Source organism: Hevea brasiliensis, chromosome 11, assembly GCF_030052815.1.
Source record: "Hevea brasiliensis isolate MT/VB/25A 57/8 chromosome 11, ASM3005281v1, whole genome shotgun sequence".
NCBI lineage: Eukaryota > Viridiplantae > Streptophyta > Magnoliopsida > Malpighiales > Euphorbiaceae > Hevea > Hevea brasiliensis.
In genome coordinates, this window is record NC_079503.1 from 7288884 (window position 1) to 7303840 (window position 14957).

At 34.0% G+C, this 14957-nt stretch overlaps 2 protein-coding genes across 2 annotated transcripts; one reads left to right on the forward strand and one right to left on the reverse strand.

The window, feature by feature from the left end:
- The first annotated feature begins 2009 nt into the window (after positions 1–2009).
- Positions 2010–10549, forward strand: LOC110663814 (auxin response factor 19). The gene is made up of 13 exons (XM_021823231.2): positions 2010–2648; positions 3899–4011; positions 4098–4193; positions 4575–4631; positions 4732–4887; positions 4988–5072; positions 5494–5584; positions 5666–5830; positions 5930–6125; positions 6567–6705; positions 7109–8955; positions 9563–9753; positions 9842–10549. The coding sequence occupies exons 1-13, from the start codon at positions 2606–2608 to the stop codon at positions 10020–10022; spliced, it is 3360 nt and encodes a 1119-aa protein (XP_021678923.2). The 5' UTR covers positions 2010–2605; the 3' UTR covers positions 10023–10549.
- Positions 10550–11401: 852 nt separating this feature from the next.
- Positions 11402–13650, reverse strand: LOC110663815 (20 kDa chaperonin, chloroplastic). Its single transcript, XM_021823233.2, has 6 exons — positions 13462–13650; positions 13179–13366; positions 12615–12794; positions 12366–12521; positions 11979–12056; positions 11402–11888 (listed from the first exon to the last, which is right to left on the reverse strand). Exons 2-6 carry the CDS (start codon positions 13356–13358, stop codon positions 11715–11717), a joined length of 768 nt encoding a protein of 255 aa, XP_021678925.2. The 5' UTR covers positions 13359–13366; positions 13462–13650; the 3' UTR covers positions 11402–11714.
- Positions 13651–14957: the final 1307 nt, after the last annotated feature.

Here is a 14957-nt window from a genome sequence, read left to right on the forward strand (position 1 = left end):
TGGTTCGGTTTTCTTTGATTTTGGTTCTGTTTGATTCAATTCGATTCGATTTTCTTTGATTTCCTATATATATTAATAATTTCAGTTCGGTTCGATTTTTTTTATTTTTTTTGAAAATAACCGAATCGATTAATCGAAATTATCAAAATTATAAACCGAACTAAACCGATTGAATTTTAAAATCGAACTGATTGAACTGAATTGAATCAATTCTATTCGATTTTTCAGTTTAAACCGAAAACTGCTCTCCCTACCTATCTCATAAGAAAAAAAGTTGATCAACAAAAAGTGCCCATTTCTTTTACCTCTTTCTTCTCTCTTTCTTTTTTTTCCCCTTCTCACTCTTTATTGCAAATTAAGAGAAGAATATTTTAAAGTGAAAAATGTGAACTTAGATTAACTTTCTAACAAACATTGAGATTCCTTTTTTTAGAAAATAATTTATATATAAAAAATATTTTTTAAAAATAAAAATATTATTTTATTATAATATTAAACTAATTATATATATTTATGTCATAATATACAAGTCTTTTCACATTTTACTAAAATTATCAAAATTTAAAAAATAAAAAATGACTTTTTTCTTAAAAATAATTTAATTTCTTTTTTAATTAGGAAAATTTTTTATTAACTCATATTTTTAAATATCTCAAACGTTAAAAAATATGAAAAATATTATTTAAAAAAATATTTTTCATAAAACAAAATGGAGTTTCAATATTAGATTCACAAATTAAAGAAAAACTTGGATCTAAACATTTATAGCAAAGAATATTTTTAAAATGTATTTAAATTTCACAATTGAATAACTTTTGGCCATAATTAATTAGCTAGCCTAAAATTATATTGCATACCCCTATATGATAAATTAACTAGTTTGTAATCCATGAAGCTTTTGAAATTTTTTTTATTAATGGCTATACTAAACAGAATAATTTCACAATTGAAATTTTTTTTTTATGTTAATATTTAGGTTTGGAAATATCAATACCCAATATTTTTTAAAAGATAAAAAGGAATCTTTGCTTCAAATTCCATATTCATTCAAATAAATACTATGTATTTTAAAATTCTTTTCTTTTTTTACAATTAAAATTCTTATTATTAACTTAGCATAATTTAGTACAATAGCCTAAAGTATATTACTCATATGGTCATTTGGTTCGTGAAAAATAATTTATATATGAAAAATAAATATTTTTTATTATTTATTTATAATGTTAAATTAATGATATATATTTATTATATATATATATATGTATATTTATATTTTAATAAAATTATTAAATTTTTTAAAAAATAAAATTTATTTTTTCTTAACAATAATTAATTTTATTAAACGTTTCAAATATTAAAAATATAAATTTTTTTTAATATTTTTCATAAAACAAACGAAACCTAAGTAAATAAATAAACTTTAGCTTTCATTGGTTGAGAAGTTAATTAATTGCATAAAACACCATCTAATTATTTCATGTATGAGGCATTAACACTCCACCAATATATTTATTTTATAATGAAATGAATTTAAAAAAGAAAAAAAAAAGAGAAAGGCATTCATTGAATAATGATATATGGGTAGGTCCAGATTCCAGGAAATAAACACAATAAAAAAAAAGTCACAAGCACAAGATAGAAAATAATAATAATAAATAAAATCATATAAAAAAATAATAAATAAAGCACCAAATGGTAAATTAAAAAAAAAAAAAAAGAAATGGTCCAAAGAGCTTCTTGCAAAATGAGAGTGAATTTGGGTTGAATTTGACACGAATTTAATTCCAAGGGAAGTAATTATTGGAACAGTTGTGGTGGAGTGTTTATATTTAAATTTAAATTTATAATTATATTTTCTTTTAAAAAGATTTTTGAAATATTAATATTTAATCTCCCGCTAATTATATACTTAATTAACTAATTAAAGCACGCTTTTTATATTTACTCGGTTTGTTAAAAGTTAAATGTTTTTTTCTTTAAGGAGAGAGACAGAGAGGACTGATTGTCTCAGTCTATTATATGTCGGCTTGTTCTCATAAATAAAAAAGCTGTCTTAGCTTTAGCTTTTGCTTCTGGTTCGGTCTCTGATTTCTCGATGATAAATCAGTTTTCCTTCTGGGCCTTTTTGATCCCAAGTGAAATGGGAATTTCCCATTTTTTTTTTTAGATGAATTATAAAGTGGGAATTTGGAGTCCCTTTCGCCAAATATTCTGATTCTCTCCTTTTTTTTTTTTGTTGGGGGGGGTTCTTTTGAGTTTGATCTTTCATGGAGAAGATTCATTTACTGAGATGTGGAAGAAGAGGAAATAGCTGAGAAAGGAAAGTCTCTGAGTTTTCTTTGTTTAGTGGGTAAATTAATTGCGAGTTAGTTAGGGTTTGATTTCTTCGATTATATGGGATTTTTTTTTTCTTTTCTAAGCATTTAAGCTGATTCTTTAAAGTGAAGTGATCCTGCAATTATTGGCAATGGTTTTGGAGCTAAAGCTGGCTTATGGTGAAAAAAATTGAAGTTTGGTGTAGAAGTGTATGGTTAATATCTCTGTGGAAGAGAACAAGTGATTGATTTGTTAAAGGAGCAGTTTTTAGTATTCATACTCTGCAAAAATGAAGGTTCCTCCAAATGGGTTTATGGCTAATTCTGCAGAAGGTAGGCTTCAGCTGTCTTTGTTCGAATCCTATTCCTTTTTTTTTTTTTTTTGGGGGGGGGGGGGGGGGGGTACTTCAGAAACTCAAATCTCATTCCTTTGATATGTATCGCTGCAGTTTTTTTTTTTAAACCTTGTGCAAACTTATTCCTCAGCTCAAGCTTCATGAATATTCTTTTTTTTTTTTTTGTTGAAGATTTGAGCCGAGCCTGGTGTTTTATTACTGTTTATACTCTTTTTACCCTGTGGTGTTGAATCTTGTCAGTAGGAGATGGAAAATAGGATTTGCCATCTTGAGTTTTGCCTTTATCGTGTTCTCCTATTTTTATTAGTGGCTAGTAGTTTTGAAAACCAAAGTTTTCTGATGCTATTTGGTGCGCATGTTTGCATTTGAATTGAAATTTTTTGTTAATTTACTTGCATCTCTTATAATTTTGAGTAACCATGTTAAGTTCTGAACAATCCTGACTTGCGAAATAATATTAATATGTATTTAGGACGATATAAGTTCATTGTTGAAGCTATTTTAGATGCGCAGACTATGTTTTGCATGTAGAGTGGGACTTTTTTTCTGAATGAACTACAAATTTGAGAACTGGATTCGGATTGTTATTTTAATTGCTGAGTTTGACAGCCTTTTCAGTCTCTTAAATCTATTCTTTTGTTTTTAAGGATTCGTTTAGCATATGTTTTTCAATCATACACTGCAATTTTCAACCTTCTGAATCTTCAAATCAACTTAAGTTCCAAATATTGAATCTCTATATTTGTCATTGGTAAATCTAAATGGCAGATTGTTGCCACTCTGTTGAAAAAATTTCCTCAAATAACTTTATCCTATATTCATATGAAAAATATAAAGACAAATCTGCAAATATGCTAGTAATATTTATTCAGCAAAACCCCTTTTGGCGCTAGCATATACACAATCTGTCTTCTGGATGTTTTCATGATAGCTAGTCATAGCTCTCTTATGATCAATCATGTGTTTTTCTGCGCCAGTACTAAAATCTGTTTATTTTTTCGGGTAATTGGTATTGGTTTTATCAGGAGTGGCTTTGTTTCTCTTTGAATAACATGATAATCCTTTAGATCTGTTGAGGGTCAAAAGACTGAATTGTTTGTTTATATTTTGTAAAATGTGTCTGAATGACCTTTCTTTATTTTGTAATTCAAAAGACTGAATTGTTTTTTTTTTTTTTTGTTTAAATGTTTTTTAAAAATTATCTGATTAATTATGGTTTGAGAACAGGAGAAAGGAAGAATATTAATTCGGAGCTATGGCATGCTTGTGCGGGGCCATTGGTCTCTCTGCCTCCAGTTGGAAGTCTTGTAGTTTACTTCCCTCAAGGCCACAGTGAGCAAGTATGTTGCTTTCATTAAATCTAGCAGAACTACTATTCTGGATTGTGGGTTCTAATGAAATTTTCTGTGGCAACATGACTTTTCAGGTTGCAGCATCAATGCAAAAGGAGACTGACTTCATACCAAGCTATCCCAACCTTCCTTCCAAGTTGATTTGCATGCTTCATAATGTCACATTGCATGTATGAGAACCTTCATTGCTTTGAACAGCTCTTTTTAGTCATTTGAATCGTTTAAGGAAAATTTTGTCGTTGAATAAATTTGATACATAGTATGCATGACTCCATCCAGGCTTGTGACTCTCAATTTTATAATAAGACAATGGCAAATTGGTGCTGCGCTTTTTCTTGTAATTGGTCTCTGTGGATGCCTATGTTTATTTTAAGTCGGCTCACTTGAGGAGGTTTAATATAGTGCAATATGATGGGTAGTATAGGCACAACAACATAATTTTCAAATGGTCACCGATCAGGAAGTGGACAAAGTGAAATAAAGAAGGGAGCAAAAACCATTATGCGATTCCAGAGCTGTATATTTACTCATTTATGTATGTGTTTGATCAGGCTGATGCAGAAACTGACGAGGTCTATGCTCAGATGACCCTTCAACCTGTAAGCAAAGTAGGTCAGCCAGTCGATTTTAATATTAATGAACACATGTCTTGACTGTTTCCTTTTTATCAAAATATGTGGAAGATTGCTTATAGCATCAATTCTGCAGTATGAAAAGGAAGCATTAATGGCATCTGACATGGGTCTCAAGCAAAATAGGCAACCTACTGAATTTTTCTGCAAAACTCTTACGGCCAGTGACACAAGCACACATGGTGGATTCTCTGTCCCTCGGCGAGCAGCTGAGAAGATTTTCCCATCACTGGTGCATACAATAATTTCAAATTCTGCTTCTAATTTTAGAATTTCATATATGTGCATTGTTCATTTACTTTTCTAACACTTGCAATGATTATATTTGATAGGACTTTTCAATGCAACCTCCTGCTCAGGAGTTGGTGGCCAGAGATTTACATGACAATACATGGACATTTAGACATATTTATCGTGGTATTTACCCCCTTCTACACATATCTGCTTATATGCCTGATTCATGTGTAAACATTTGAATAATTTTGGCAGATGAATACATGAAATTGGAAATGAAAGTGCCTGGCTTTTAAATTGTGGTTTAGATAAATATAAAAATCTCTTCTGGTTCCTTCCTCCTAATGTGGCTTTCATATGGAAAGTTTTAAATCAAAGTTTCCATAAGATAAGACATTCTTGTTAACATTTCTACAAAACTAGAATGAATTTCAATCTGCTTTTATATATATATATATATATATATATATATATATATATATATATAGCTGATATTCTACGGCTTTGACCAACATGAAATGAGGAGGTTTTTATATCTTCATTATTTTTTAAAATTTCTTGCGAGGCAGAGCAGTACATTAAACTGTGGGTTCCTTAATCACAGGCCAGCCAAAAAGACATTTGCTCACTACAGGTTGGAGTGTCTTTGTTAGCACAAAAAGACTTTTTGCTGGTGATTCTGTTCTATTCATAAGGTATAAGATGGGGATCTGATAAGAAAGTGTTTCAACTGGATTGTTATCATATTTAGCTGAAAATAATCTGATTTGATGTAGAGATGAAAAGTCACAGCTTCTCTTGGGGATAAGGCGTGCTAATAGACAACAGCCAGCGCTCTCCTCATCTGTCATATCCAGTGACAGCATGCATATTGGAATTCTTGCTGCTGCCGCTCATGCTGCTGCTAATAACAGCCCATTTACTGTATTTTACAATCCAAGGTACTGATATAGTTGCAACTGATTTATCTTAATTGATCTCATCAATAGATAATATTAATTTATGGATATGGCTGACAAAATTTACTTGATTTTAAATAGAGCAAGCCCTTCTGAGTTTGTGATTCCCTTCTCCAAGTATACTAAAGCAATGTATACTCAAGTTTCACTTGGCATGAGATTCAGAATGATGTTTGAAACTGAGGAGTCAGGAGTTCGTAGATACATGGGGACAATTACTGGCATCAGTGATTTGGATCCAGTGAGATGGAAAACTTCACAGTGGCGCAATCTTCAGGTATTATTCGCTGCTTGTAAGTCATGGATGATTTTCAGATATTTTAGAATGTTTGTTAATATGTATTTCTATGCGTAAAAAGATGGGAACATATATCCACATGGCACATGCAAATTATATATTGGCGTGTTGTGTTTTTGAGATGATTGTATTTAATTTATGTGCATGTAACTTATTTTCACACTTGCATTATCCAGCGCAAGTATCATGAGCCCTTTAATTGTATTTTTCTATTGTATGGTCTTAAAGACATGAATCCCTCTCTGCCACATCTAGATTTCAAATTTCTCCTTTTGATTTCACTTGGGCTACACTGTCTGATGTCTGAACTCATCTATGTGGATATTTTGCTTTTGGTTTCAAGATAGTTTTCACTTGATATTTATTCAAGTCAAATATCATCAAGTCATTTTAGACTAAGCCAATCACTATTTTTGATAGGTTGGATGGGATGAATCAACTGCTGGTGAACGGCCAAGCCGAGTTTCACTTTGGGAGATTGAGCCCATAGTAACTCCTTTCTACATTTGCCCACCTCCATTTTTCAGACCCAAGTTCCCTAAACCGCCAGGGATGCCAGGTACATCGAATTCATCTATTATCCTATTCTTATAATGGACACAATATATTCTTACCTTGCAAATTTCTATATTGTAATTATGTGAGAACTTAGATATCCTATTATAATTATTTGAAACATATGGTCACTGTCTTGATTGGTACTCAACCAGTTTTGCTTAAGTGGAAGCAAATTTTTAGCTACAAATCTGTTGCATAAAAAGAATGTTGGACACAGGTCCAAAAAGGACCAACATGCTTTCCAAGTGACATTTTATGTAGTTGATGTAAAATAGACTTGTGCATAATTGATCCACTTGATGATCTATTACTCTTCTTTTCAATAATTGCTAATTCAGTAAAATCTGTTTGCATGGCATCCTTTCAATCTTCTTTATGACTTCTCCCTAGTGGTGCTTTTGCAGATGATGAGTCTGACACTGAGAATGCTTTTAAAAGAGCCATGCCCTGGCTTGGAGATGACTTTGGCGTGAAAGATACCCCAAGCTCGATTTTCCCTGGTTTGAGTTTAGTTCAGTGGATGAGCATGCAACAAAACAATCAATTTCCAGCTGCTCAAGCAGGATTCTTCCCAACCATGCTTCCTTCTAATGCCTTGCATAATAACCTTAGTGCTGATGATCCCTCAAAGTTGCTGAATTTTCAAGCCCCTGGCCTGTCCATGCCAGGTCTCCATTTTAACAAAGCAAATCCACAAAACCAAGTCAGCCAGCTGCCACAGTCATCAGCATGGACTCAGCAGCAACAGCTGCAGCAATTATTGCAGACCAATATCAACCAACAGCAGTCATCTCATCCTCAACAGCAACAGCAGCAGCCTCATCCCCAACAGCAACAGCAGAGGCAGCAACCACAACCACCACAGCAACAACAATTGAACCAACAGCAGCAGCCACAATCACAGCCACAGCCGCAGCCACAATCACAGCCACAGCCTCCACAGTTACAACTGCAGCAGCAGCAGCAGCAAATATTCCAGCCTCCTGTAAATAATGGTGTTGTTACCCCTAACCAAATTTCAAATCAAACTTTGCAGCAACCACTTGTTTACTCTCAGCTTCAGCAGCAACAGCAGCTACTGGCAAGCAATACCCAATCCCAAAATATCTCCTCTGCTAATAAAAGTTCATATCAGCTGACATCTTTGCCACAAGATACTCCATTCCAGCAACAAATGGAGCAGCAGTCTAGCCTCTTACAGAGACACCAGCAGCAGACACAATTGCAACAGTCCCCACTGCAATTATTGCAACAAAATGTGGCACAGATAACACAGCAACAACCACATCCACAGCCACAACAACTATCACAGCCTGGTCTCTCTGAGCAACAGCTTCACTTGCAGTTGCTGCAGAAATTGCAGCAGCAGCAGCAGCAGCAGTTGCTTTCCCCTACGAGCTCACCTTTGCAGTCTCAGCTGCTACAGCAACAGCAGACCCATCAACAAAACCAGCAGTTCCAGCAGTTGCCTCTTTCACAGAGTCAGCAGCAGCCACTCGGTAGCAATAGCTTCTCAACAGCAGCACTCATGCAATCACAATCTTTTCCTGCGAGCCAGTCCCATGGCCTGCAGAAGTCACCGACAACAATTAGACCTCATTCTACTCTCACAGATGCAGATGCTCCATCTTGTTCAACCTCACCTTCTACTAATAACTGCCAAATTTCTCCATCAAATTTCCTGAATAGAAACCAACAAACACCGGCAATATTGATGGGAGACCCAGTGATTGAGCCTGCAAATAATCTGGTTCAGGAGCTCAATAGCAAGTCTGATACTCGAGTTAAACACGAGTTTCCTAGTTCAAAAGGATCAGACCAACTAAAATACAAAAGTACAATTACTGATCAATTGGAAGCCTCCTCTTCTGGAACGTCATATTGCCTGGATGCTGGCAACATCCAGCCAAATTTCTCACTCCCCACCTTTGGTTTGGATGGTGATGTGCAATCACATCCTCGGAACAGTCTGCCTTTTGCAACAAATATTGATAACTTGGCACCAGACACTTTGTTGTCAAGGGGATATGACTCTCAGAAAGATCTTCAAAACTTGCTAACTAATTATGGTGGGACTCCAAGAGATATTGAGACAGAGTTGTCCACTGCTGCAATAAGCTCTCAATCTTTTGGGGTGCCAAACATACCGTTCAAGCCTGGATGTTCTAATGATGTTCCAATCAATGATTCTGGGGTTTTGAATGGTGGATTGTGGGCCAACCAGACTCAACGCATGCGAACATATACAAAGGTTTGTCATGTCTCTTTCTCCCCCTCTCGAAAAAATATTAACTGGTCGAGAAGCTAGGTGGAAGTAATAAAAGAACAGTCTCACATGCCCAAAAAGGAGTAAATTTGTTAGGAGCAGGAGAGCCCAAAATGCTGGGAGACTTCTTGCAAGGCCTTGTAAGAGATCCATACTCATGAGTTGGACACCATATTTTAACCAAACTTTAAGAAATTAGGTCCATAGGTCCTTGCCTCTTGTATCTCTCACTTAGTATATCTTTTCTCCATTGTGGGACTTTGACACGCACACTCTTGCTATCCCAACAGAATTTTCTTTTCCTTTATTTTTTTAATTTTTCTTATTATTTTTAGATGGTGCAGTGTTCATTCAAATATAGAAGAGAGAAGTGCTAGATGTTTTTTGTTCTATCAATCAATTAACAATTCATCTTTACGTGGTGAAGACAGCTTTAATCCGAGTTGTCTAATTATTGCTACAACACCAGCTTTTGGCACTTTAGCTATGCCAGGATCTCTTCAACAATTTGTTTTTCTAAGTACAGAATTAGTTGGTTCATATTTTTCTTTATGAAATTTTTAATGCCTGACGCTGGTTCAAAATTGTGAAGGTTCAAAAGCGTGGATCTGTAGGAAGATCTATTGATGTGACCCGTTATAAAGGCTATGACGAACTTAGACATGACCTGGCCCGCATGTTTGGTATTGAAGGGCAACTAGAAGATCCACAAAGTTCTGACTGGAAATTAGTTTATGTGGATCATGAGAATGACATACTACTTGTCGGCGATGACCCTTGGGAGTAAGTCGAGAACCTCAAACTTGCAGATAGGTTTTCCTAACTCTTCTGATCTGTTTGTGTTCAACTTACTGTTTCTGATTGTTTGCAGGGAGTTTGTAAGCTGTGTTCAGAGCATAAAGATATTGTCATCTGCTGAAGTGCAGCAAATGAGTTTAGATGGAGATCTTGGTAGTTTACCGGTTCCCAAGCAAGCCTGCAGTGGGACTAACAGTGGAAATGCATGGAGAGGGCATTATGATGATAATTCAGCTGCCTCATTTAATAGATAAGAGCTGTATAATGATAATAGGAGCAGTTAATGGACTTCACGGTACAGTTATCTTGGCCCTTTAGCAATGGCAGTTGCGACTGTCATGGCACCTATCAACTCTTAAGGGGAAATTGGTCGTACTTAAGGTACTCCAGTAACAAAGGGAAACATTGTTACATGGAGGTTGAGCAGCTTCTGAAGTAGTGGCTCTTATGTTCTACACGCAAAGGGCGCAGCTATGATATTTACCATTTTCACTAAATGTTGGCATCTACTTTTCTTGCAACTTTTGGCTTTCCAATGATAGATGGAAGCAGTTTGGCGACGTACGGGAGGAAGTAGGATTTTGAAGTACAGTGGAAAGCAGAACAAAAGGATTAGATGTATGATATGATCTTTACGTAATTTGAAGTTCAGTCTGACAAACGATTCCTTGTAAATGATGGAGAGCAATTTCTCGATCACTGATTCTGTTCATTTTGTTGACAATATTTTCAACTGCTTAACGGTAATTAATGATAATGATATGGTTTATTGTTATCTAAACTACTGGGCATAAAGTTGATACTCGTGAATTTACGGTAGTAGCAATGAGCTTCAAAAACGAAGCGTACAATGGCCCAACTGATCTGTCAGTCGAAGACCCTATAGCTACTGTTTATTATCCAAAATGGACTGACGTGGGAATTGGATTAGTTGATCTGTTATGTAGTTCAGTTTCTCTTAAATAAAATAAGCAAAAATTTGGATTATTTGGAACTTAATTATTCACATCGAAAATTAAGTTAAAACATTCAGAATACCTGATCATCCTAAACAAATAGTAGGCACATTCTCTTTTTCTCTAGTTTTGCTTCTAGGAGACTTGATATCCGCAAATGGTGACGGTCGACCCCTCATCAACGGCTACTTGAGATGAGACTGAGAAGCTAGACTCTCTTTTCCTCTCCTACAGAGCCACTGACTGTTTGAACCCGGCGGAAGGCGTGGGTTTCTGACGGGTTCTGTTGCTTTGGTGAAGTACCTTCTCCTTTCTGTGCCATGCATGGCTGTTGTTGGCCTATTTTCTTGTGCTTCTGATGATTACCGGTGCTGTGGCACACGGCACTGGAAAGGGCAAGGAACGGCTTAGACGTGGCTGCATCCTGCATGATGGCCAGAGGCTTTGCATCTTGCTCCCTGGCGCTCAGCTGTTCTAGAGTTATAATGTTGTAGGCTTGGATTCATGTGTTTTTAGAGGCCTATTAATTAGGCTGCGTTTTGAGCCTTTGTTGTCTCTGAGCTTTGGCCCATGAACTTTCTCAGCAATGCAATGGGGAAAAAAAAATTTCAATCCATCAATATCACTAATGGGTTGATAAAATGGGAAAGAATAAAATACATAAAAAAAAAAAAAAGTTAAATTCCCATTCTCTCTTTTCATTATGCTTTGCCCATAAAAAGAGGAAACAATCCTAACAGTACCAAGGCCGAGGTTGGACTTGTTCAAGTTATTACCGATAGTTCCAGTGCACCTGAAATATTTCCAAACACAGCTTCACTCCAAAATGAATAAACTTAAACAAGTGCCAGAAATTCCATAAAAGAAACTTGCGCTATAAATCAACTTGGAACAGTGAAGCAGCAATCAATCTATGTTCAAATACTACATTTCCACATCCTTGAGGCGGCTCCACAAAATTCAGTGATTCATGTAAAACACACAAGACAATTAAGAGAGCACTGCTATCACATCGGAAGCCCTTAGTGCAATGTAGTTGGTACCATCACTGCCCTTAAAGTCATTCCCTGCATACTTTGAGTACAAAACAGTGTTCCCTGGGGAGGCGGATACAGGTTTCCGCTTGCCTTCCTCATCAAGAGGTCCGGGTCCAACTGCTATTACCTGTTTTAAGCAATCCAGAAAACATAAGAGACAGATCAACTTCTATAGTAATGCATTAACAAAGAGGTGTATAAAGATGCCTCTTCTTACTGTGCCAATGGAAGGTTTCTCTTTGGCTGCCTCTGTCAGCAGCAAGCCTCCTGCAGTCTTCTCCTCAGCTTCAGCTACCTGCAATCAAATCCAAACAATCCCACGATTATTTTCCCCTAGCCCCATTAAAAAATTGTGAAAGTATGAATAATAATAATAATAATAATAATAAAAAATACCGTTTTATTATACTGTCACAATGACTTGACATGAGATTCAGAACATCTAACACACAGCAATAGAAAGGATTTTGTTTATGCATTGCTAACTCAACTCAGCTTAACTAAGCCTTCATCCCAAAATGCATTGCCAACTACTTTGAGCAAATAATGAGAATCTGATTATTACAGCATACAAAAATAAAGAATATTACAAGGGATAGGCAACCTTTATAAATACTCTATCATTCAAAGGCTTGAGATCCTTGATATCATCTGTCTCCAGTATACCAACAATATCATCCTCCTTCAATATAAGATGACCTGAACCATTGAACTCCACCTCAGTTCCAGCATACTTGGAATAAACAACCTGGGTGCCAGTCTACACACACACAAGCATATAGCGTGTGAATGATGAAGTATGTATAACAGACAGCAAACAAATAGAAAAATGCCATAGTACATAAAAGACGACCTTGATGGAAATGTCCAATTTGTTCTTCCCAACCGTTCTTCCCTCTCCAACAGCAACCACCTCACCTCCTTGAGGCTTACTTTGAACAGAGGTTGGAAGTAAGATTCCACCATCTGTCTTCTCCTCTGCAACCTTAATCTTCACAAGCACCCTATCACCCAAGGGCTTAATCGAAGTGTACTACAGAAGTTGAAGACCATTGTATAAGACAAGCTAGCAAAACCATGTAACTCAAAATAAAGCTATTTATCAACTCAAAATTAACAATTAAGTGTTTGATGACTATGGAATGCTACAAAAAGTTAACTTCCATCCTATCATAAAGGAATAGCAGTGGCTCTCAAAATTGAGAAGTATTTCTCAAATAACATCGCACCATTAACTAATGTCAGACACAAATGAAAAAGACAGTTCTAAAGCTACCCAATTCAGTATGAATCCAGAAAACCAACCCCAAATGTTTCTCAAACCAAAGTTCAATGACTCTCATTTGCACAAAGCAAAATAATAATCCATAAACTACAAAAATAGACGAAAGAGCTCCTCAGTAGATAAAGAAGTTACCTTAGGGGCAACCACAGTAGCAGCTTTCACGACCAAGGCCCGTAGAAACCGTTGGGATACACCATCTGCCTTCAAAGTACCGAAATATGCAAACTTGACTGTGGAAGGTCTTAACCCTTCAAAAGACAAGTTCCTGACTGAAACCGAAACTGAGGATGCTGTGAGCTGAGCTGTAGCCATTTCTGGACCTAATCCCACACACCAAAAGCAAAAAAAAATGACAGATTAAAATCCACCGAAGCCATAAAAACAAAATCCAGATTATGTACACAAGGAAAAGCACCTTTGACTTTGGGATTTGGAGGGATTAAGAGTTGAGTGATGCTATGATATTTGGTCGGAAATGGAGTTGTTGGAGAAGGAGGGTAGAAGATAGAATAAAACCCTAGGAGCAATGAATTTCAGTTTGAGAATGGGTTTTATCAGTTGACAAGAGAGACCTCTAGAATTTTGTTGGTGTGTCAAGACTCCCAGTGTGCTCCTAAAACGGGTGCGTTGCAATGGAGACTCGAACCGGATCCATTAGAATATTCTGGAAAAGTGGAAATAACATTATTTTTGCACTTACTACCAGGGAAATTCTAAATTTGATACAAAGTAAAATTACCTTATTATTATAGAAAATAAAATAATTTTATATAAATTTATTATTTATTTTATTAAATTTTTATAAAATAATTTTTTTATAAATTAATTAATTATGAAAATTTTATTAACTTAATAAAAAATAAAAAATTTTAAATAAAAAAAATATAATATTTAAAAAAAATCTAAAATAATAAATTTTATTAAAAAATTATAAAAACAAGTTTAGGTTTATTAAATATTATTTTTTAAATTTTTATAAAATATTATATATATTTTTTATATAAAAAATTTTAATTTTTTAATTAAGTTAATAAAATTATTATTTTCTAAGAAATTTAAAAAATAAATTATAAAATTATGTAAAATTATCTTATTTTTTATAATAAAATAATTATATTGTATATAAAATTAAGTACCTATAAAGGCATCTCATAACTATGGAAACAAATCCAATCAACGAAATGGGTCTTTGAGAAAAGGCTAGGGAATAAACAATAGCCCAATACAAATGCAACCCATCTCTATTTTTTTTTTTCTATTCTTTTAAATATTAATCCAATGCATCCACCTTTTCTTTATTTGCTGTAACTGAGCTTTAAAGAGTATTTTATATCAATTATAATAAAATTATTAAACTTTAATTTATTTAAAAAAAATCCTTACAATTTTCAGCAATAAATTTACATGTTAAGAAAGTAAAATTAATATTTTACCCTTCACTCTTAAGATTGTAAATAAATCAAATTATTAATGAACTACTTAAGACTCGACTCAACTCATTTAGAAAATAAATCAAGATCAAACTCAAATTTTAGACTTATTTATAAATGAGTAAAACTTAAATTTTATAATATTCAACTTATTAAGGCTTGTAAAGTGACTTGCTTATAAATTTATAAACCAACTTATAAGTAAATTCATTAAATAAACTTATAAATAGATTCGTTTATAAAAATATTTACATTAATCATTATTTTTTATTATATTATATATATCTATTATTTTATTTATGAATTAAAAAAATATCATTTAAAATTATGTCATAATCAATATTTATTAAATATCAAGACTATTAAATTTGGTCGTAAATAATTAAGAATTAAAGATTTAGTCAAGATCAAACAAAGATTTAACCAGTATAATATTGTTTTATAACCAGTATATTATTATTATTATTATTATTATTATTAT

Excerpts from the sequence above, each read along its gene's own strand:
- LOC110663814 (XM_021823231.2), top strand. The coding sequence starts at position 2,606 with ATGAAGGTTCCTCCAAATGGGTTTATGGCTAATTCTGCAGAAG. Across the intron at positions 5,073-5,493 it reads ATTTAGACATATTTATCGTG|GCCAGCCAAAAAGACATTTG; the intron begins GTATTTACCCCC and ends CCTTAATCACAG. Across the intron at positions 5,831-5,929 it reads ACTGTATTTTACAATCCAAG|AGCAAGCCCTTCTGAGTTTG; the intron begins GTACTGATATAG and ends GATTTTAAATAG.
- LOC110663815 (XM_021823233.2), bottom strand. The coding sequence starts at position 13,358 with ATGGCTACAGCTCAGCTCACAGCATCCTCAGTTTCGGTTTCAGTCAGG. Across the intron at positions 12,795-13,178 it reads CTACTGTGGTTGCCCCTAAG|TACACTTCGATTAAGCCCTT; the intron begins GTAACTTCTTTA and ends CAACTTCTGTAG. Across the intron at positions 11,889-11,978 it reads AGAAACCTTCCATTGGCACA|GTAATAGCAGTTGGACCCGG; the intron begins GTAAGAAGAGGC and ends TGCTTAAAACAG.